At 40.3% G+C, this 23,393-nt stretch overlaps 1 protein-coding gene and 2 non-coding genes across 3 annotated transcripts in view; 2 read left to right on the top strand and 1 right to left on the bottom strand.

Moving 5' to 3' along the window:
• Positions 1–16,543, top strand: part of LOC136399486 (zinc finger protein 547-like) — a 33,547-nt gene extending 17,004 nt beyond the window's left edge. The window contains exons 2-4 of the mRNA XM_066374692.1: positions 11,353–11,479; positions 12,040–15,552; positions 15,734–16,543. Of these exons, the coding sequence (XP_066230789.1) occupies positions 11,353–11,479; positions 12,040–13,037 (1,125 nt within the window). The 3' untranslated portion in view covers positions 13,038–15,552; positions 15,734–16,543. The remainder of the gene's footprint in view (positions 1–11,352; positions 11,480–12,039; positions 15,553–15,733) is intronic.
• On the top strand, positions 5,674–5,750 carry TRNAA-CGC (transfer RNA alanine (anticodon CGC)). The gene has a single exon. It is a non-coding gene; the product is annotated as a tRNA-Ala (tRNA).
• A 1,494-nt stretch (positions 16,544–18,037) lies between the features above and the next one.
• Positions 18,038–18,144, bottom strand: LOC136401950 (U6 spliceosomal RNA). The gene has a single exon (XR_010750872.1). It is a non-coding gene; the product is annotated as a U6 spliceosomal RNA (small nuclear RNA).
• Positions 18,145–23,393: the final 5,249 nt, after the last annotated feature.

The following is a 23,393-nucleotide window of genomic DNA, read 5'->3' as shown; positions in this document are numbered from 1 at the left end:
AGCTTGCAGTTCATTCTGGAGAAATTCCACGGATCCAATTGCTGAAATTAGCCTAACCCACAGGCTGCTCACCTCCCAACTGACCTACATGGCTATAATTGACAAGATCTCTCTCACTCCAGCTATCCAAGACAAGAGGCGTGATATTTTTTAGTGCCTCTTGCTGAAGGGGTGGGGGCAACTTCTGATTAGCAGAGCTTTCATACTCAGGGACATACACTAAAAAGAGGGACTTGGCAGTGTTAAGACCTCCTGTACTGCAGGCAGCGACTAGGGCATCTTCTTCCCAGCCAAAACAGGCTACAAAGTGCGGAAAGCCTGGGGACAGTGGTCCCACAGAGTGCTGGGTGTGCTGAACAGGCCTAGAATCTCAGAGAATGTCACCTTGAGAGCAGTTGGCTCCCAGCCCCACCTGATTACGCTGGCTGCTCTGACTGCCAGAGACTTACCCAGAGCCCTGCATTAAGTGGGGATAGAGTGAGGATCTGCCAGCTCTCTAAACCTCATACTCCCCAGGTAGAAGCAGCGGCAGCCTCATAGCTAGATCATCAGGCTGCTAATTCAGGAAGGAGAGACTAGGAGAGAGGCTCCGGGAAAATGGACTCTCTCATTGTTGGAGCCTGCAAACGCTAACAAGCCTTGACTACCAACGAGACTGAAGCCAAATATATGACATTGCCGTAGAGTCTCATCAACTGCAAATCCCTACCTAAGTGTGCCACAGGGGCAGAGCCTGGGGTACAGAGTCACCGACTAGGAAGAGGGAGAGGAAAGAAAAGGGAAGAAGAAGTTAACCACTCAAATTCAAGAAAAATCCACAGACTTTATAATTTGTTTCACTATTTCTTTTGTTTGTTTGTTTCTTTCATCCTCTTGCCTTTATTAGTATTATTTCTATTTCCTCAACCTTGGTCCTGTTATTCTCTGCCCATCTTACTCTTTCCTATTCTTGAACTACACTACCCGTAAGGGTTTCATTTTATTTCTTTTCTTCTTCCTTACTCTCCATGAGGGTTATACTCCAAAACCCTTAACTCTCCTTCTCTTTTTGTTTTTTCTTTTTTCTTCCTTTCCTCTTCCCCTTTTTCTTGTTTCTCCCTTTCTTTTTTTTTTTTTTTTTTTTTACAGAGACAGAGAGTCAGAGTGAGGGATAGACAGGGACAGACAGACAGGAATGGAGAGATGAGAAGCATCAATCATTAGTTTTTCATTGCACATTGTGACACCTTAGTTGTTCATTGATTGCTTTCTCATATGTGCCTTGACCGTGGGCTTTCAGCAGACTGAGTAACCCCTTGCTGGAGCCAGTGACCTTGAGTCCAAGCTGGTGAATTTTTGCTCAAACCAGATGAGCCCACGCTCAAACTGGCAACCACAGGGTCTCGAACCTGGGCCTTCCGCATCCCAGTCCGACGCTCTATCCACTGGGCCACCACTTGGTCAGGCATGTTTCTCCCTTTCTTTAGTTTCTTCTTTTCTCCTTTTAATTTTCCTCTCATTCAATCCTCAATCACGAACAGATTATTTAATTTGGGACTCAAGTTTTTTTGAATTTTTTTGTGGCATTTTGGGTGCTTTTTACTTCGCTTTTTAACTCAGTAGCATTCCTCCCAACCCAGGATCTCCATTCTATTCAGTCATTGCTCCACTTAATACAATAGTTTGGTTTTTCCCCCCCTTTTTCTGGTTTCTCTCTTATCCTTCTCATTATATCTCTTAGTCGACCATTACTTACAAGCAAATCATTTTATACTTGACCCAAATTTTTTCCTTTTTTTGCATTTTGTGGGTCCCTACTTCATTTTTTGCCCCTTGAAGAGTTCCCCCCAATTCAGGCCCTCCATTATAGGCAGTTTTTGTTTCATTTAGCATAATATAATTCACAGTTTATCACGATATTTTCCTAAGGAGGAGGAAGAGGAGGGGAAGAGAAGAAAGAAAAGGGGAGGGAAATAATAAATTATTATTGGGTTTTTTCCAAATTTTTTTTATTTTTTATTTTATTTTTTTTCTACTTTTTATTCTTTATTAATTCTCATTAGTGCTATCAACAAGACCACCCTCAGATGCCATTAAGAAAAAGGAAATCAAATATCATGGATACAAAAGAAAGAGAAGTAACACAGATAGATGTGGAAAAATCTATGGAGAAAAAATTTAATATATTGGAAACCTTGGAGCTAAATGACAGAATTTAAAATAGAAATCCTAAAAATACTCAGAGATATACAAGAAAACACAAAGGCAATTTAGGGAGCTCAGAAAACAACGAACACAAAGAATATATTAGCAAGGAAATTGAAACTATAAAAACAAATCGAACAGAAATGAAAAATTCAATTCATAAACTGAAAAATAAGGTAACAAGCTTAGCTAATAGAACAGGCCAGATAGAAGATAGGATTAGTGACATAGAAGACAAGCAACTTGAGGCACAACAGAGAGAAGAAGAGAGAAACTCAAAAATTAAAAAAAATGAGAAAGCCCTACAGGAATTGTCTGACTCCATCAAAAAGAACAACATAAGAATAATAGGTATATCAGAGGGAGAAGAGAGACAAAATGGAATGGAGAATTTATTCAAACAGATAATAGACGAGAACTTCCCAAGCCTGTGGAAAGAACTGAAGCCTCAAAATCAAGAAGCAAACAGAACACCGAGTTTTCTTAACCCCAACAAACCTACTCCAAGGCACATCATAATGAAAATGGCACAAACCAACAACAAGGAAAAAATTCTCAAGGCAGCCAGGGAAAAGAATACAACATATAAAGGAAGGCCTATTAGATTATCAGCAGATTTTTAAGCAGAAACTCTACAAGCTAGAAGAGAGTGGACCACAATATTTAAAGTCCTGAAAGAGAGGAACTTTCAGCCAAGAATACTATACCCATCAAAGTTATCCTTCAAGTACGAAGGAGAAATAAAAACATTCACAAATACAGAAAAGATGAGAGAATTTCTCATCAGAAAACCCCCACTCCAGGAAATACTAAAGGGGGTTTTCCAACCAGATCCAAAGAACAAAACAAAACAAAAGCTCCACCAAGAACACAATAAAACCAAATTTAAACTGTGACAACAAAAGCAAAAAAAAAAAAAAAAAGGGAGAGGACAGAGATTAACAGTAGCAAAAGACGATGAAGTGCAGAAACACTCGCAAGATAGGGTACTACAATGAATATGGAAGGTACCCTTTTCATTACTTAATGGTAACCACCCTTGAAAAAACCACCACAAAAGCACATGACTTAAAAAAGGTAGCAACAGAGGAAAGAAGTATGGAATACAACAAACAAAAACAAATGATAGAAAAACAAAAGAGAAGAATCAAACAAGATACAAAACTGACAGAAAGCAATTTATAAAATGGCAATAGGGAATCCACAAGTGTCAATAATTACACTAAACGTAAATGGATTAAACTCATCAATAAAAAGACACAGAGTAGCAGAATGGATTAAAAAAGATAATCCAACTGTATGCTGCCTACAAGAAACACATCTAGGCCCTGGCCGGTTGGCTCAGCGGTAGAGCATCGGCCTGGCGTCCAGGGGACCCGGGTTCGATTCCCGGCCAGGGCACATAGGAGAAGCGCCCATTTGATTCTCCACCCCCCCCTTCCTCTCTCTCTCTCTCTTCCCTTCCCGCAGCCAAGGCTCCATTGGAGCAAAGATGGCCCGGGCGCTGGGGATGGCTCCTTGGCCTCTACCCCAGGTGCTAGAGTGGCTCTGGTTGCGGCAGAGTGACGCCCCGGAGGGGCAGAGCATCGCCCCCTGGTGGGCAGAGCGTCGCCCCATGGTGGGCGTGCCGGGTGGATCCCGGTCGGGCGCATGCGGGAGTCTGTCTGACTGTCTCTCCCCGTTTCCAGCTTCAGAAAAATACAAAAAAAAAAAAAAGAAACACATCTAAGCAACAAGGATAAAAACAAATTCAAAGTGAAAGGCTGGAAAACAATACTCCAAGCAAATAACATCCAAAAAAAAGCAGGTGTAGCAATGCTCATATCTAATAATGCTGACTACAAGACAGCAAAAGTACTCAGAGACAAAAATGGTCATTTCATAATGATTAAGGGGATGCTGAATCAAGAAGACATAACAATCCTTAATATATATGCACCAAACCAAGGAGCACCAAAATATATAAGACAGCTACTTATTGACCTTAAAACAAAAACTGACAAAAATACAGTCATACTTGGAGACCTCAATACACCGCTGACGGCTCTAGATTGGTCATCCAAACAGAAAATCAATAAAGATATAGTGGCCTTAAACGAAACACTAGAGAACCTGGATATGATAGACATCTACAGGACACTTCATCCCAAAGCGACAGAGTATACATTTTTCTCTAGTGTACATGGAACATTCTCAAGAATTGACCATATGTTGGGCCATAAAAATATCAGCATATTCAGAAAAGTTGAAATTGTACCAAGCATATTTTCTGATCATAAAACCTTGAAACTAGAATTCAATTGCAAAAAAGAGGGGAAAAAACCCACAAAAATGTGGAAACTGCCTGACCTGTGGTGGCGCAGTGGATGGGGCATCGACCTGGAAATGCTGGGGTCGCTACTTCGAAACCCTGGGCTTGCCTCGTTGGGGCGCATGTGGGACTTGATGCTTCCAGCTCCTCCCCCCTGTCTCTCTCTCCTCTTTCTCTCCCTCTCTCCTCTCTAAAATGAATAAATAAAATAAAATAAAATAAAATTTAGAAATTTTTTTAAAATGTGGAAACTAAACAACATACTTTTAAAAAATGAATTGGTCAAAGAAGAAATAAGCGCAGAGATCAAAAGATATATACAGACAAATGAAAATGACAATACGACATATCAGAATCTCTGGGATGCAGCAAAAGCAGTGATAAGAGGGAAGTTCATATCACTTCAGGCCTATATGAACAAACAAGAGAGAGCCCAAGTAAACCACTTAACTTCACACCTTAAGGAACTGGAAAAAGAAGAACAAAAACAACCCAAAACCAGCTGAAGAAAGGAGATAATAAAAATCAGAGCAGAAATAAATGAAATAGAGAACAGAAAAACTATAGAAAAAATTAATAGAACAAGGAGCTGGTTCTTTGAAAAGATCAACAAAATTGACAAACCCTTGGCAAGACTTACCAAGGAAAAAAGAGAAAGAACTCATATAAACAAAATCCAAAATGAAAGAGGAGAAATCACCACGGACATCGTAGATATACAAAGAATTATTGTAGATTACTATGAAAAACTTTATGCCACTAAATTCAACAACCTAGAAGAAATGGATAAATTCCTAGAACAATACAACCTTCCTAGACTGAGTCAAGAAGAAGCAGAAAGCCTAAACAGACCTATCAGTAGAGAAGAAATAGAAAAAACCATTAAAAAACCTCCCCAAAAATAAAAGTCCAGGCCCTGACGGCTCTACAAGCGAATTTTATCAAACATTCAAAGAAGACTTGGTCCCTATTCTACTCAAAGTCTTCCAAAAAATTGAAGAAGAAGCAATACTTCCAAACACATTTTATGAGGCCAACATAACCCTCATACCGAAACCTGGCAAGGATGGCACAAAAAAAGAAAACTACAGACCAATATCTCTAATGAATACAGATGCTAAAATACTAAACAAAATACTGGCAAATCGAATAAAACAACATATTAAAAAAAATACATGGCCCTGGCCGGTTGGCTCAGCGGTAGAGCATCGGCCTCGCGTGCGGGGGGACCCAGGTTCGATTCCCGGCCAGGGCACACAGGAGAGGCGCCCATTTGCTTCTCCACCCCCCCCCTTCCTCTCTGTCTCTCTCTTCCCCTCCCGCAGCCAAGGCTCCATTGGAGCAAAGATGGCCCGGGCACTGGGGATGGCTCCTTGGCCTCTACCCCAGGCGCTAGAGTGGCTCTGGTCGTGGCAGAGCATCGCCCCTGGTGGGCGTGCCGGGTGGATCCCGGTCGGGCACATGCGGGAGTCTGTCTGACTGTCTCTCCCCGTTTCCAGCTTCAGAAAAATACAAAAAAAAAAAAAAAATACATCATGATCAAGTGGGATTCATCCCAGAATCTCAAGGATGGTTCAACATACGTAAAACGGTTAACGTAATATACCACATCAACAAAACAAAGAACAAAAACCACATGATCTTATCAATAGATGCAGAAAAGGCATTCGATAAAATACAACACAACTTTATGTTTAAGACACTCAACAAAATGGGTATAGAAGGAAAATATCTGAACATGATAAAGGCCATACATGATAAACCATCAGCCAACATCATATTAAATGGCATAAAACTGAGGACTTTCCCCCTTAAATCAGGAACAAGACAGGGTTGTCCACTCTTTCCACTCTTATTTAACGTGGTGCTAGAAGTTCTGGCCAGAGCAATCAGAAAAGAGAAAGAAATAAAAGGCATCCATATCGGAAAAGAAAAAGTAAAGGTATCACTTTTTGCAGATGATATGATCCTATACATCGAAAACCTGAAAGACTCCACAAAAAGATTACTAGAAACAATAAACCAATACAATAAGGTTGCAGGATACAAAATTAACATACAAAAGTCCATAGCCTTTCTCTATGCCAACAATGAAATATTAGAAAACGAACTCCAAAAAAGTAATCCCCTTCACAATTGCACCAAAAAAACCCACAAAACCTAGGAATAAACATAACAAAGAATGTAAAGGACCTATATAACAAAAGCTACAAAGCATTGTTAAGGGAAATCGAAAAAGATAGAATGAGATGGAAAAATATTCCTTGTTCGTGGGTAGGAAGAATAAATATAATCAAAATGGCCATATTACCCAAAGCAATATATAAATTTAATGCAATTCCCATCAAAATTCCTTTGACATTCTTTAAAGAAATGGAACAAAAAATCATCAGATTTATATGGAACTATAAAAAACCCTGATTAGCCAAAGCAATCCTAAGAAAAAAGAATGAAGCTGGGGGCATTACAATACCTGACTTCAAACTATATTATAGGGCCACGATAATCAAAACAGCATGGTATTGGCAGAAAAATAGACACTCAGACCAATGGAACAAAATAGAAAGTCCAGATATAAAACCACATATATATGGTCAAATAATTTTTGATAAAGGGGCCAACAACACACAATGGAGAAAAAAAAGCCTCTTCAACAAATGGTGCTGGGAAAACTGGAAAGCCACATGCAAAAGAATGAAACTCGACTACAGCTTGTCCCCTTGTACGAAAATTAATTCAAAATGGATCAAAGACCTAAATTTGAGACCTGAAACAATAAAGTACATAGAAGAAGACATAGGTACTAAACTCATGGACCTGGGTTTTAAAGAGCATTTTATGAATTTGACTCCAAAGGCAAGAGAAGTGAAGGCAAAGATAAATGAATGGGACTACGTCAGACTAAAAAGTTTTTGCTCAGCAAGAGAAACTGACAACAAAATAAACAGACAGCCAACTAAATGGGAAATGATATTTTCAAACAACAGCTCAGATAAGGGCCTAATATCCAAAATTTACAAAGAACTTATAAAACTCAACAACAAACAAACAATCCAATAAAAAAAAAAATGGGAAGAGGACATGAACAGACACTTCTCCCAGGAAGAAATACAGATGGCCAACAGATGTATGAAGAGATGCTAATCTTCATTAGTTATTAGAGAAATGCAAATCAAAACTACAATGCGATACCACCTCACAACTGTTAGATTAGCTATTATCAACAAGACAGGTAATAGCAAGTGCTGGAGAGGCTGTGGAGAAAAAGGAACCCTCATTCACTGTTGATGGGACTGTAAAGTAGTGCAACCATTATGGAAGGAAATATGGTGATTCCTCAAAAAACTGAAAATCAAGCTACCTTATAACCCAGCAATCCCTCTACTGGGTATATACCCCCAAAACTCAGAAACATCAATACGTAAAGACACATGTAGCCCCATGTTCATTGCAGCATTGTTCACAGTGGCCAAAACATGTAAACAACCAAAAAGCCCTTCAATAGAAGACTGGATAAAGAAGATGTGGCACATATACACTATGGAATACTACTCAGCCATAAGAAATGATGTCATCGGATCATTTACAACAAAATGGTGGGATCTTGATAACATTATACGGAGTGAAATTAGTAAATCAGAAAAAAACAAGAACTACATGATTCCATACATTGATGGGACATAAAAACGAGACTAAGAGATATGGACAAGAGTGTGGTGGTTACCAAGGGTGGGGAGTAGAGCGGGGGCGCGGGAGGGAAGGAGGAGAGGGGGAGGGGGAGAGGGAGGGGCACAAAGAAAACTAGATAAAAGGTGACGGACTACAATCTGACTTTGGGTGATGGGTATGCAACATAAGTGAATGACAAGATAATCTGGACATGTTTTCTTTGAATATATGTACCCTGATTTATTGATGTCACCCCATTAACATTAATAAAAATTTATTAAAAAAAAAAACTCAAGCCAGGCCTTAAAAACAGATACATGTAAACATTAAACAAAGACTTTACATAAATAAATAATGAGCACACTTTATTTCAATTAAATTTTCTGACTAAAAGACAAATTAATAAAATGTTCTTTAAGCTTCCTAAACTATTAATATTAATTCTTTAGCTTTTTGGTACCTTACTACAATGTAAACAGATATGGAAGGTTAACCCAGGGATAGTCGTCAGCTTGTCAAAATGCTTGTAGATGCCACTGAGTTGAGAACAGGTAGCACGTTTCCATTCTTTGTGTACAAAACAAAGAGCAGGGAACTCTAGATTAATACCTGTAAAATGGCAGAGTGATGGTGGTGGCATCTACAATATTACGGAGATAATGGAGCATTTGCATAGGATAAAGGAGTAGGTCTCAGATTTAGCAGACTCTATGTGGCTGCAGAGTGAAGAATAGATAATGCAGGCCCTGGCCGGTTGGCTCAGCGGTAGAGCGTCGGCCTGGTGTGAGGGGGACCAGGGTTCGATTCCCGGCCAGGGCACATAGGAGAAGCGCCCATTTGCTTCTCCACCCCCCCCCCTTCCTCTCTGTCTCTCTCTTCCCCTCCCGCAGCCAAGGCTCCATTGGAGCAAAGATGGCCCGGGCGCTGGGGATGGCTCCTTGGCCTCTGCCCCAGGCGCTAGAGTGGCTCTGGTTGCGGCAGAGCGACGCCCGGGAAGGGCAGAGCATCGCCCCCTGGTGGGCAGAGCATCACCCCTGGTGGGCGTGCTGGGTGGATCCCGGTGGGGCGCATGCGGGAGTCTGTCTGACTGTCTCTCCCCGTTTCCAGCTTCAGAAAAATACAAAAAAAAAAAAAATTGATAATGCAGTTAAGGGAGGTGTCAGGAGCTCAGGAGAAGGCATGTGCTATAACGGTAGTAGTGCTGATGGACCAGAGCTATTGTCATGGTTAATTTATTTTGTTTTGTGATGGAGACAGAGAGAGGGACAGATAGGGACAGACAGACTAGAAGAGGGAGAGATGAGAAGCATCAGTTCTTTGTTGTGGTACCTTAGTTGTTCATTGATTGCTTTTACACATGTGCCTGGACCCAGGCTACAGCAGAGTGAGTGACCACTTGCTCATGCCAGTGAACTTGGAGTCAAGCCTTCAACCATGGGGTTATATTTATGATCTCACAGTCAATTCAGTAACCATGCACTCCAGCCAGCATCCTTGGTGTTTCAAACCTGTATCCTCTGCATCCTAGTACAGTGTTCTGTCTATTGCAGCACTGCCTGGTCATTTCCATGATGCCTTTTGTTAAAAGTAGGGCTGAGTAGAGTTTTAGTCACTGCAACTGAGGGAGAGAAAGGGAAGAGTTGGGGACAACCCAGAGATTTTGGTTCTAGCAACTAAAACGGTGGATGCTCCATAAACTGCTGGTTAAGATGGTAGTAGCTTAATTTTCCTTGGAAATATCAGAAGTGTTTTCTTGGCTGTTGTAAGAGTCTGAGAAGGTGTCAAGTGGGAAACTGGACACATGAGTCTACAAATCTGGTGAGGGATACAGGATGGAGATGTGCAAAAGCTGTGGGTTTTTTTGTAACAGGGTGGAGATGAGGTAGACATTCAGGAGGGAGTTCATATTTTGGGTAAAATAATTACAAAAACTTAGTGGTTTGTTTTCTTGTCACCTGATTAGGGTTGCTCATCCTCACAAGCATAGGTGCGGAAGAGAAGTGATAGTGGCATCAGAGTGGAGAGAGTGTGATTCCCCCAGGTGCTCAAGGCTGGATGGGATAAGAGACATTGGTGGCTGTAGAGATCAAGGGGTATATGAGATGAGATGATACTGAAGGCAGGATCGTGCTTCACAGGAATTTTGCCTTGTGCTTTCCTGGGCTCTGGCTGGTTTCTTGCCTTCCATGTGGCTAAGGTCATAAGCAAATATGGTCATTTTTAAGTGGCATTTTGCCGTATCAACCATATCCTTGATTTTGTTAAGCCAAGTTTGAGTGGTGAGAAGAGGGTTGTGGGTTGTGAAGGGACAGCACATAAACTGCAGAGTGGAAAGGGGTCATTTCTTTGTGAAATTTCCATTGGTATCTGGGTGACAAATATTGTACCAGTGATCAAAATGAGACAAGGAGGACATCAGAGCCTCATTTAGGGCTTTTTCTAGATTTGGGATCCCTTAGACCGCTTCAGTGTTTCAGAATCCTGCTTGAGTACTTTAAGCGCTCTCTGGATACCATATATGAAATTTATGGGTGAGTTCACAGAGATCCCTGTGGTATAGAGCAGGAAGGTGGCAGAGCTGAAAGAGACTTTAGTTTCAAATATATGAAGGAGGTAGAGGTTACACAGTGGTTTTTACAGCTAGAGCATGTCTGAGAGCCTGGTGTAAGAATTTAAGGATGAAGCATAACCCACATTTGGCTGTGGAATGGAGGCATAATGTTGGATTCTCAGTGGAATTACTTGGCAGGGAGGATGAGGCCCTGCAGGCATGGCCCTGAGATTAGATCAGTGATTTTCAACTTATACTTTATACTCGGGGAATGGTAAAAATAGAATTATTGCTAATGCAGAAATCATCCTGATCATAAGCTAATTCGACTAATATCATTGTATCTGTAACATTTCTATATAACATCAGAGTGATTAACTTTCTCATGGACCAACATGAAATTCCTCGTGAATCAATTCACAAACCAGCTGTTGAAAAACACTGACTTGGGTCTCATTTATCTGCCATCCCTCTTAGCCCAGCTATTGTTGCTGAGGGCAATAAGATTCAGTAACCGGACTGGGCTGTCTCTGAACTAGAGTCCTGGAGGGAGCTGTGTATGAACAAGGTGTGTAAGGAGTAGGATTGTGGGTACTCAGAAATACTTTTATAATTTTATTTGTATTCATTCCTACAGGTCGGTGTAACTTTCGGAGATATTGCCCTGTACTTCTCCAGGAATGAATGGTGCCTTCTTAATGAGGCTCAGAGACGCCTGTACCTGAATGTGATGCTGGAGAACTTTGAGCTTATGTCCTCGCTGGGTAAAAGCCTCACTGTCTTCAATGAGGTGGACTAGGATTTGCATTTCCCTGTGCCTTCTAGTCACTAGAGTATGCATGTGTTCACATGTGCACTGTGGGCACTACTTGGTTTTGCAGTGTTCTGGGTACTTGCTGTCCTTGGTAGGGCTTGTTTGTTTGCACTTCCCTCTTCTCTTCCTGCAGCGCCAACACCTGATGTACTGAACTCTTATATTGATGTTTACATCATGTGGCCTAATATAATTGATTTTTATGAGTTTGAGCACAGATTACTCCAGCAGAAAAAGTTCTCCAAAAAGCCTTTTGTGGAAGAAAAAGTAGTAGACTCAGCCTTTATTTCTGTCTCATTGTATGCTGGCATCTTTCCTTGGTGAGGTCTCCACTACTGACTGACTTTTGGGGCTGAGTAATAAGCAACTACCATTTCTTCCGAGTTTAACTTACATTTATTGGAAATCATCTTATAGAATAATGCCTAACTGACAGATGTTCATTTATGTTGAATAATCTTCTTTCCTATAAGGTCAACATGTAATTCACCAGCATTTTCTTTTGTTCAGGTTGCTGCTGTGGAGCAGATGATGTGGAGGCTCCCACTGAACAGAATGCTTCTGAAAGGGTGTCACAGGCAAAGGATCCTAATGTGGCTTTGTCTTCCCAGAAGAGCCACCCCTGTGAGAGTTGTGGCCTCGTCTTGACAGATATTTTCAACTTGGTTGAGCAGCAAGGATCACAGCTGTTGAAATGTGGCGCATGTGGAGAACTATTTTATTTCAGTACAAAGTGTCAGCACATTGAGGATCGGTACATGAAAAAGAAGCATTTTGAAAGACATTTGGGAAGTTTCTCATTTGCAAAAGACCACAAATTCAGGGTGTCTGAGATGATATTTACCTTTAATGAAGTAGGGTTGAATATCCTTACTGAATCCAAACATGTCCAACAACATGCTACACATACCAGAGATAGACGAGATGAAACCTCAGGGTCTCAGGTAACTTTGCATACCAGAAAAAATTATCATCAGAAAGTTCACACAGGAGAAAGACTGTATGAGTGCAGTGAATGTGGTAAATCATTTTCCAGTAGCAATGGATTTCGTTATCATCAGAGAGTTCACACAGGAGAAAGACCATATCAGTGCAATGAATGTGGTAAATCTTTTTCCAGTAACACTGGATTTCATTATCATCAGAGAGTTCACACTGGAGAAAGGCCTTATAAGTGCAGTGAATGTGGGAAATCTTTTTCCAGTTGCAGTAACCTTCGAAATCATCAGAGTACTCACAGAGAAGAAAGGCCCTATGAGTGCAGTGAATGTAGGAAAACCTTTACCACAAAAACTTATTTAAATCGTCATCAGAGAATTCACAGTAGAGAAAAGCCCCATAAGTGCAGTGAATGTGGGAAATCTTTTATCAGGAACTATGACCTTTGTAGTCATCAAAGAGTTCACACAGAAGAAAGGCCATATGGATGCAGTGAATGTGGAAAACATTTTAAGGGGAAACATGGCCTTCATGTTCATCAGAGTTTACACTGGAGAAAGGCCTTATGAGTGCAGTGTATGTGGGAAATCTTATTTCAGTAGCTCTAACCTTCATTATCAGAAAATTTACACTAGATAAAGGCCTTCTGAGTGCAATGAATGTGGGACATTTTTATCTAGTGGTACTGGCTATTGTTATCAGAATTCACACTGGAGGAAGGCCTTATGAGTGCACTGAGTGTAGGAAATCTTTTAAGCAGAAGTATCATTTGAATTATCAGAGTTCACACTGGTGAAAGACCTTTTGAGTTCAATGAATGTGGAAAATCTTTGCTAGCAACTCTCACCAGTGTAAACACATGAGAGTTCACAGTAAAGGACAATCTTAGAAATATCAGAAACGTAAAGATTTTTAAATAAGTGTTAACAGCAGTGCAGGTAACTCTGAGGCTTTATTTGTCTTATTTTAATTTTATGTACCCAAATATCAATAGTATAAAATTTTTCAATAAGTTTTCCTTAGGTGGGAAGCATCTGTGTCTATGTTATTCAGAATTCTTCCCAGATTTATGTCTTTGCAAATTTCTGTTGCCAAAGGTATTTCACCTGTACCATCAATCAGGTGTCCACTGTTTACATCAGCCGCTATTCTAAATTCCTTAGGGGAAGCTGATTTGTTTTTTCTGATTTGTTGGAGGAAATTATGGGTAGTGTGAGCTATTACGGGATCAGCATTTCTTTTACTCTGATAAGTTGTGACATGGATCTCAGTATTGACTCAGAGAACATCATCTTTATTCAGCTGACAGCTTGTAGATAGACTGCCTTTTTTGGGGACCTGGTTTCTTTAAATACCTGTAGTGAATATTTCAAATGTTCAAGTCACCAATGCAAGAAATGCGATAGCCATGTCCTGGTGGTTTGTAAAATAATGAAGCCCCTTTTGTTCGAGTCCTCCTTAATTTTGGATATTTTATTTACTGTGTGATTTAGGTTATAAGTAGATTTTGACTCTAGAGGCATGAAAAGGTCAACAACTTATACATGGGAATCAAACTTTCTATGAGTTTGAAGGCACAGTGTGGTGCTGAAATCAGCTTTCCCCAGATTTTTATTGTTCCACATATCCTCCTAGGATAGACTGCCAGATTCTGAGGGCCTAATGTGCAGCCTAAATTTACAGATTTTAGGAAATTTTCAGATTGCTTTGAAGTGTTGGTAGGAGTTGCAACATCAGTCACTTCTGGAAAAACATGACTTTTTTTTTATTTAAAGGACTGCTAGTATTGGTGAAAGAAGTTATTTTTCAAAGTGTTGCAAACAGCCGTGTGTCATTTTTATTTTTATTCAGTGAGAGAAAGGGTGGCAGAGAGAGTCCTGCATGCATCCTGACCACACTGAGGGGTGATGTTCTACCCACTTGGGGTATTGTTCCATTCCTCAGCAAGCAAGCTCTTCTTAGCGCCTGAGGCAGATGAGATGGAGCCTTCCTCATCACCTGGGGCCAGTTTACAATAATCATACCATGGCTGCAGGAGTGGGAGAGAAAGAGAGAAGCAAAAAGGGGGGAATGGAGAAGCAGATGGTTGCTTCTCCTGTGGGCACTGATCAGGAATCATACCAGGGACCTCAACATGCTGGGCTGATGCTCTAGCACTGAACCAACCGTACAGGGTGCCATGTGTCGTAATATCTACAATTCCATGGCTAATGGTCACTTGGTTGCAGGGGCGTAGAGATTCAAGAGTAACCCCTGATTGCTACAGAAGCACTGGCCTATTTGGGGCTGGAAGGGACCATATCTTTGCACAGGCTAGCTGGAATGTGCCTCTTCTAAATGTGCATCCAGAAATGTTTCTGTGAAAACAACTGCAGAATCAGAGTGTACACAAATAGGAGGGTTCTCTGCGATCTTTATCTCCATGGATGAAGTCATTGTTATTGAAAATAAACCAAAGGTTTTATAAATTTTTGTACCTTATGAACTATTGTACCCAGGCAGGAAATGAAAGAAAAGTGGTATCTATTTTCTAGGGATATGTTTTTGTGACCTAGCCAGCATTCCTATTGATTGAAAGAGAGTTCTTTATTGTTTAGTAGATTTGATGTCACTGAAGAAAGACTGACCCCCAGAGGGCATGAGAATACGAATTGAACATAGAGTTCCCAAACTCATTTTCCAAAAATAATTGGGCAAATTGTTTCATTTTAAGCATCAACATATGTGTGAAACTGGAGCTCCCCATAGTCCTAATACTGACCATGTCTGTCACTGTGGGTTTACTTCATGTCTTTTATAATCTCTTCCTGCTCATCACAGCTCTCCAAGTAACGACAGACTTCCTATGTATTTTACTAGATCACTTTTCATTTTCCAGAATGTATAAGATGGGAATAAAACCACCTTTTCTGCTTATATTTCTGTTGTATATGTCCATCGGCATTCATTAATGTTATATAAGTAGCTCCTCTCTTTTTTTTCTGAGATATTTCTTGATTGTATCATTATTTCTTTATCTGTTCATTTGTTCATGTAGATTTGGTTGTTTCTCATTTTTTAATAACAAAAATAATGCAAACATTTGTGTGTAATTTTATTTTATTTATTTATTTATTTATTTTAATTATTTATTTATTTGAGAAAGGCAGGGGCAGAGAGAGAGACAGGAACATTGAGCTGCTCCTGTATGTGCCCTGACCTGGAATCGAACCGGCAACCTCCGTGCTCCAGGATGATGCTCCAACCAATTGAGCTATGTGGCCAGGGCTGTAATTTTATTTTTTAAGAGAGTGAGCGGAGGGACAGATAGGGATAGATAGGGAGGGAGAGAAATGAGAAGCATCTATTCTTTGTTGTGGCCCGTTCCTTGTTCATTGATTGCTTTCTCATATGTGTCTAGACCGAGGGGCTACAGCAGAACAAGAGATCACTTGTTTAAACCAGCGACCTTGGATTCAAGCCAGTGACTTTTCAGCTCAAGCCAGAAACATGAAAAGATGTGTATGATCCCATGCTCAAGTCTGCAACCCTGTTTTCAAGCTGGTGAGCCTGCGCTCAATTTAGCAACCTCGGGGTTTCAAACATATATCTTCTGTGTCCCAGGATGACACTCTATCCACCACATTCCCACCTGGTCAGGATTCACATAACATTTTTTACTAAATTTTTTGAGATAGGGTCTATTCCAAACTTGAGAAAATAAGACTAGTACTTGGGAATAGTGGTTACAAACCAGGTTTGCATCTGGTGCCGGGATAGCTTCAATGTTGGTATTCATGAACATTTGGAATGTGGGCATCTGTAATTGATATATGGATTTTGGATCCCAGCATCTCACAGCCTTTTCAGGAAATGATGATCATTTCACCTGGAAATGCAGTGACAGTGTATTCTGTTGGTCTTAAATTTATATCTAGAAGAGAGTTATGGTTAAGCAAACTACAGAAAGGCATTACTGTAAGTTTATAATGACAGTTACATAAATAGCTTGAAGGGAAAGGACTCTGTGAAGCTTGAGGACAGATAACTCTCAATGAGTGGTAAATAAAGGACAGTGAGCCCTGGCTGGTTGGCTCAGCGGTAGAGCGTCGGCCTAGCGTGCGGAGGACCTGGGTTTGATTCCCGGCCAGGGCACACAGGAGAAGCGCCTATTTGCTTCTCCACCCCTCCGCTGCGCTTTCCCCTCTGTCTCTCTCTTCCACACCCATCAGCCTAGGCTCCATTGGAGCAAAGATGGCCCGGGCGCTGGGGATGGCTCTGTGGCCTCTGCTTTAGGCACTAGAGTGGCTCTGGTCGCAACAAGGCGATGCCCAGGATGGGCAGAGTATCGCCCCCTGGTGGGCAGAGCGTCACCCCATGGTGGGCGTGCCGGGTGGATCCCGGTCGGGCGCATGCGGGAGTCTGTCTGACTGTCTCTCCCTGTTTCCAGCTTCAGAAAAATGAAAAAAAAAAAAAAAAAGGACAGTGAGTTCTAAGATGAGAGAATTAATATGAGCTATGACTCTCCTAAAAATGTTGCTACAAATGAAATTGTTTCTACAAATTTGTATTCTTTTATTCTTGAAATTTTGAGAAAAAGATAGTAAGGTGTGAGAAGAAAAATTTAGAAGCATGGAAGGAGAGCCACGGTGACATAATTCATTGCTTCTGCAATCATATACTAATTCTCTTAACTGCTCCAGGGCCTCACCTGGGTCGGCGTTATACATCAATGAATAAATGTGTTCACTACGTAGCTTCTTCAAAGCCTTTATTGAAACAGCCCATCTCCCTGGCTGGCTGGCTCAGTGCATAGAGCATTGGCCCAACATGCAGATATTCTGGGTTCAATCCCCAGTCAGGGCACATACGAGATGTGAGCATTCGCAGCCACCATCTGCTTTTGTTTTCCTTCCTTTCCCCCTTATCAGTGTCCTCCTCCCTTGCTACCTGTGGCTCAACTGGTTCAAGAGTCAGCCCCAAGCAATAAAGATAGCTTAGTTGATTTGAGCATCATCCCAAGATGGGGGTTGCCAGGTGGATCCCAATCAGGGCACCTATTGGATTCTGTCTATCTCTCCTCCTTTCACTTAAAAAAAAAAGCTAAAAGAAGAAAATATTCTATTTCATAGTAAATTATAATGTAACAGTTGCTGTAGAAATGTAAGAGCAGCACCAGGAATGAGAAACGTGGTTTCTAAGGGTTTGAAGGGCTCACATTTAAATGAGAGGTGAACGATTTGATTACATCAGAAAGATGTTTCACGGATAACAAAAAAGTAACACAGTTTTTTTATGTTTACACTTTTTTGGAGTGTCCAACTACTTATATGACTGCTGTGCCATTTGCAGGGAACTGAAGATATTTTCAATATTTTTAGAAGTTCGTTTTTATAATTTTTAGTAAGACTTCAGTTTTTTGATAACACTTTCAATTAGCTAGTTTTAATGTTTTTCAAATTTTTGTTTATTTTGGTGTGATATTTGCTAAAAAATGTAAATATGTTATGTGCAGAATTATTGATTTTTTAATACTTATTACATATACACATAGGCATAATTTATTAATTATAAAATTTTGTTTATTTATTTTTATTTACTACGCTTCACAAATTTGTTTGTCATCCTTGTGCAGTGGCCATGCTAATCTTCTCTGTATGACTCCGATTTTAGTATATGTGCTGCTGAAGCGAGCACAAATTTTATTTTATTTTAAAGTTAATGTGTCTGCTTAACCTGTGGTGTCTCAGTGGACAGTCTTGACCTGGAATCCTGAGGTTGCTGGTTTGAAATGCAGGCTTGCTTGCTCTGGGCTCATAGGAGAAGCAACTCAGTTGATACATACTGCTCTTCCCCCCTTCTCTCTCTCCTCTTTAAAGTTAATAAAAAATATTTTAAGAAGATACATAGGGGAATTAAATTTATGTTTTTAAAAGTTTGTTTTCAGTATTTCTTTGAGAATGCCAAACTATCATGTCACCACATATATTAAATGTTTTAAGAGACTGACCAGTCATGGTGAAGTGAATAGAGCATTGACCTGGGAGTCTGAGGACCCGGGTTTGAAAACCAAGGTAGGTGGCTTCAAGCCCAAGATTGCTGGCTTGAGCCCAAGGTCACTGGCTTGAGCAAGGTGTCACTGGCTCAGGTCGAGCACCTGGAACCTTGACATCTTAGCTCCAACCACTTCGTATCAGCATTAACAAACCCTTCAAAGCTGCCTTGAGAGATGAATGGAATCAATGGATAAAGTCTTCTGGGGACAATTTGACACCAGCAGGAAGAGTGAAGAAACCAAGTATAGAAGACGTTTGTATCTGGGTGAAAAGATCTGGGATAAAATCAAGATTGAGATCATTATCAAATCATTCAGCCTTTCAAATACCATAGATGTAACTGAAAACAAGCTATACATGAAGAGAGGGATTCGTCATCAGACACAGATGAGAATAAACTAATGGATGAGAGTTTTGACAGTGATGAAGGGTTGTATGAATTTTATGATGAATGCAACTTGACTTCAATAATTTTCTGTAATACATTTTTTTTTTGAAAATTTTCAGCTCCAAAGTTATGGTTCATCTTATACAAGGGAGCATCTTATACATGCGGAAATATGGTACTTTTTAAATTGCTGTGTGATTTGTAACTGTATTTCTAATATTATTGCTTTGACAATGCCATACATATCATCATTTCACCTGTAAATGTTTAAATCTGTGTGTAAGTCACAAGTTACCTTTCTTTATGATAATTACAAAGACATTTTTAATTTATTGATTAGAAAGAGAGAAAGAGATAGGATTGGAGAGAGGCTGGAGGAGAGAGAGTGAGAGGAATCAACTCATAGTTGCTTCATTTTTAGTTATTTATGTATGTGCCTTGCCTTGGAGTGAGGGTGCTCAAACCAACCCAGTTACCCCTTGTTTAAGGGAGAAAGCCTGGTTGTAAGGCAGTGACCCCGTGCTCAACTTAGCAAGCCTACAGTGTAGCTGGAGATCATGTGATTTTGAACTGGGGTCCTCAGCATTACAGGTCATCACATAATGCAGTGAGCCAACACAAGTGAGACACAAAAATATTTTCATATGATCAAAAATTTGAGACCAATAACTTTGCCAGCATTTAATTACTTCATTTTTTTCAAAAAGTTATTTCTCTTAACTGATATTTGAATTATTATTAAATACACTCTCATTTATGCTTACACTATGCATCCTGATATTATTTATAAAGTTTGTGGCTTTGGACAGTTGGCACAATAAATAGAGCATTGACCCAGCATGCAGATGTCCCAGGTTCAATTCCTGTCAGGACACAGGAGAAGTGACCATGTGCTCTATTGTCCACCCTCTCCCCATTGTCTCCCTGTTTCTCTCCTTCAGCCAGTGACTCCAAGGATGGCCCTGGGTTTTGAGGATAGCTCATTGGTCAGAGCCTCAAACTCAGGCTAAAAATAGCTCAGTTGATGGGAGCATTGCCCTCAGATGGGGTTGCCAGGTGGATACCAGTTCTGCGTATGTGTGAGTCTGTTGCTCTATCTCACCTCCTCTCACTTAAAGAAAAAGAAAGAAATTGTGCTACATTTCTGTGTTATATTTATTATATGTATGATCATGTAACTAGATGACTTGTTTAGTAAAATTTCCCAGCTTGTCTAGTGCAGTCATACCTTGCTTGATTGTGAAGCACTTTATAGAACTTCACCGATAAGTGCATTTTCTAAAACATTTAGACAAGACTGCCCATCCACAAACACATTGAATCCCAAGAAAGGTACAGATGATGGTTTGCTTTGTTTTTAGACAATAAAGTATTATTTATTTTTATTTTGAGTGAGAAGCTGGGAGATAGAGAAACAATCAGCTGCTCCTGTATGTGCACTGACCAGGGAGTCAAATCAGCAACCTCTATGCTCTGGGAGAGGAAGCAGGGAGAGGAAAACATTTGTTCCACTCAGTTTCACATTCTTTGGTTGTATCCCATGTGTGTCCTGACTGGAGATCGGACCCATAACCTTTTTATTTAGAGGCAATGCCCTTAACCAATTGATCTAACCATCCCAGTTCTAATAATGTACTTTAAAGTTAATGTATGTACATTACTATTATTCTTTCTGTATTTTCCTGAAGTGAGAAATGGGGGCAGAAAGACAGATTCCAGTATGCATCTGATGAGGATTCACCAGGTATTCCCACTAAAGGGTGATGCTCTGCCAATCTGGGACATTGCTCTGTTGCAACCGGAGCCATTTTAGCACCTGAGGTGAAGGCCATGGATCCATCCTCAATGCCCGGGCTGAGTTTGCTCCGATAGAGCTTTGACTGCAGGAAAGGTAGAGATTGATGGAGAGAAAGGAAAGGGAGAAAGCTGGAGAAACAGATGGGTACTTCTCCTGTATGCCCTGACTGGGAATTGAACATGTAATATCTACATGCCGGGCCAACACTCTACCACTGAGCCAACTTGCCAGGGCTTGTACATTACTACTTTTTTATATAATTTTATTTTTTTATTATTTTTTTAAAGACTTCATTCATTTTAGACAGGAGAGAGAGAGAGAAATAAGTGAGGAGCAGGAAGCATCAACTCCCATATGTGCCTTGACCAGGCAAGCCCAGGTTTTTGAACTGGCAACCTCAGCATTCCAGGTCGACGCTTGATCCACTGTGCCACCACAGGTCAGGCCTGATATAATTTTATATCACACTTAACACACTATACTAATATATGTTATACATATAAATTTTATATACTCTGGGAAATTACAAATTAATTTTGTAATTTGTAATTTTGTGATTATTGTTACTGGCATATTCCATTGATTGGTCTGAGACCCAACAAGCATTGCCTTGGAATACCTGTAATTGAAGTCTTTCATGTCCTCAACATGTTCTTCATTGTTTAAAGAAGATTAGAGGCAGAAGCATCTGTTCAAATCCAGCCTGATCCTAGCCACTCTGGCACAGGCAGAGCTGAGACTTTTGATATCATCAGAGGCAGATGACCTTAAGTATTCGTGTCTGTTTTGTGACATTAAATTTGCCTAAGGGACCGAACTGAAGCAGGATAGATAGCATGAACAACTTCAGCAACCTGTTCCAGTGACATTCTGCTGAAAACTCCTGATGGCAGATGGCCTATTTGACATGAAACAGAATGCCTTGCAGTCAGAAAGAGCACATCCTGAAGAAAGAAAGGCAGCACCAGTGACAACTATGCCCTAGAAATCGCTTCTACTGGCGGCGCTAGACTGCACTTAGTAGTCTGAATGTATTCTCGGGAAATATGCAGTGGTCAAACTCAGCCGGTTTGCACCAGTTCAGCAGAACCGATATCAATTTTTTGTTGAGTTTAGAGAAACAGATGTTAAAATATCACTTGTAATCAGGGTTCTCTCTAAGGTGGGTGCCTGAGAAGCCAACCTATGTGAAAATCACAAATTTACTTTTCTTACTCTTTTTTTTTTTTTATGTTCATCTGTGCAATAGAATATTCTACAGGCTTGTAGAAATCTTTATTCTGTCCATAGGTGAAAAAAATTGCAAGTGCAGATGCCAATCAAGAAGCAATATAAGCTGACTGTGGTGGCGCGGTGCATAAAGCATTGACTTGGAATGCTGAGATCGCTGGTTCAAAACTCTGGGCTTGCCCAGTCAAGGCACATGCAACAAGCAATCAATGAACAATTAAAGTGAAGCAACTATGTCTTGATACTTCTTCTTCTCTCCCCTCCTCTCTCTGTAAAATCAATAAATAAATTTTTTTAAAAAAAAGCAATAGAGAGACTGACCAGGCAGAGGCACAATGGATAGAGCATTAGACTGTGACAGAGAGGACCCAGGTAAAAATCCCCAAGGTTTGACTTGAGCGTAGGCTCATCAGTTTGCGTGCATGGTTGCTGGCTTGAGTGTGAGATCATAGATAATGACTCCACGGTCAATGGCTTTAAAGCCCAAGGTCGCTGGCTTCAGTCCAAGTTTAATGAATTGAGAAAGGGTTCATGAGCTCTGTTGGAGGCCATTGGTCAAAGCACATATGAGAAAGCAATGAATGAACAATAAGGTACCACAATGATATTTGAAGCTTCTCATTTCTCTTTCTTCCTGTCTTTATGTACCTATCTTTCCCATTCTCTGTCTCTCTCTGTCACAGAAAAAAAAAAAAAAAAAAAGGAGGCAATATGTAAATATCTTAACAGTTTTATTGTATTTTTGTCAGGTATTATTTAATATTTTTTCATTAATATTTTGAAACATAACAATGTAGTTTTATGTACCTCTTTTATTGTTCTCATTTCAGTATTAAATGCATGAAATGATAAACTACCTTTTGTTCTATTTTTTTAATCCTGAAAACGTTCATTAGGGTAGAGAACTAGATTTAAATTAGTTCAATCGTACCACTGAAACATTTCCCCAAATCCAATCCTGTAGCAGGCTAAGGAATTAGAGAATCTTCTTTTGACTTTAAGTACTACATTACCCAGAATACTCATTTCCAGTTGTGTACTACTGTAGGAATGATATTACTCAGAATACTCATTTCCAGTTGTGTACTACTGGAGGAATGACATTACTCAGAATGCTCATTTTCAGGAGAGGAGTATTATAAGAACTACACTCCCCAGAATGCTCATACCAGGTTCGCAGTAGTAGAGGGCGGGACTTTCGATGCTTTACAGCCCATTATTTCCTTTTTTTTTTTTTTTTTTTTTTACATACAGAGTCAGAGGGATAGACAGGGACAGACAGATGAGAACGGAGAGATGAGAAGCATCGATCATTAGTTTTTCATTGCGAAACCTTAGTTCATTGATTGCTTTCTCATATGTGCCTTGACCGTGGACCTTCAGCAGACCGAGTAACCCCTTGCTCGAGCCAGCCACCTTGGGTCCAAGCTGGTGAGCCTTGCTCAAACAAGAGGAGCCCGCGCTTAAGCTGGTG

Source organism: Saccopteryx leptura, chromosome 3, assembly GCF_036850995.1.
Source record: "Saccopteryx leptura isolate mSacLep1 chromosome 3, mSacLep1_pri_phased_curated, whole genome shotgun sequence".
In the NCBI taxonomy this organism is placed as follows: domain Eukaryota; kingdom Metazoa; phylum Chordata; class Mammalia; order Chiroptera; family Emballonuridae; genus Saccopteryx; species Saccopteryx leptura.
The sequence above is the reverse complement of the archived record's forward strand: the minus strand, read 5'-3'. Positions and strand labels throughout refer to the sequence as shown.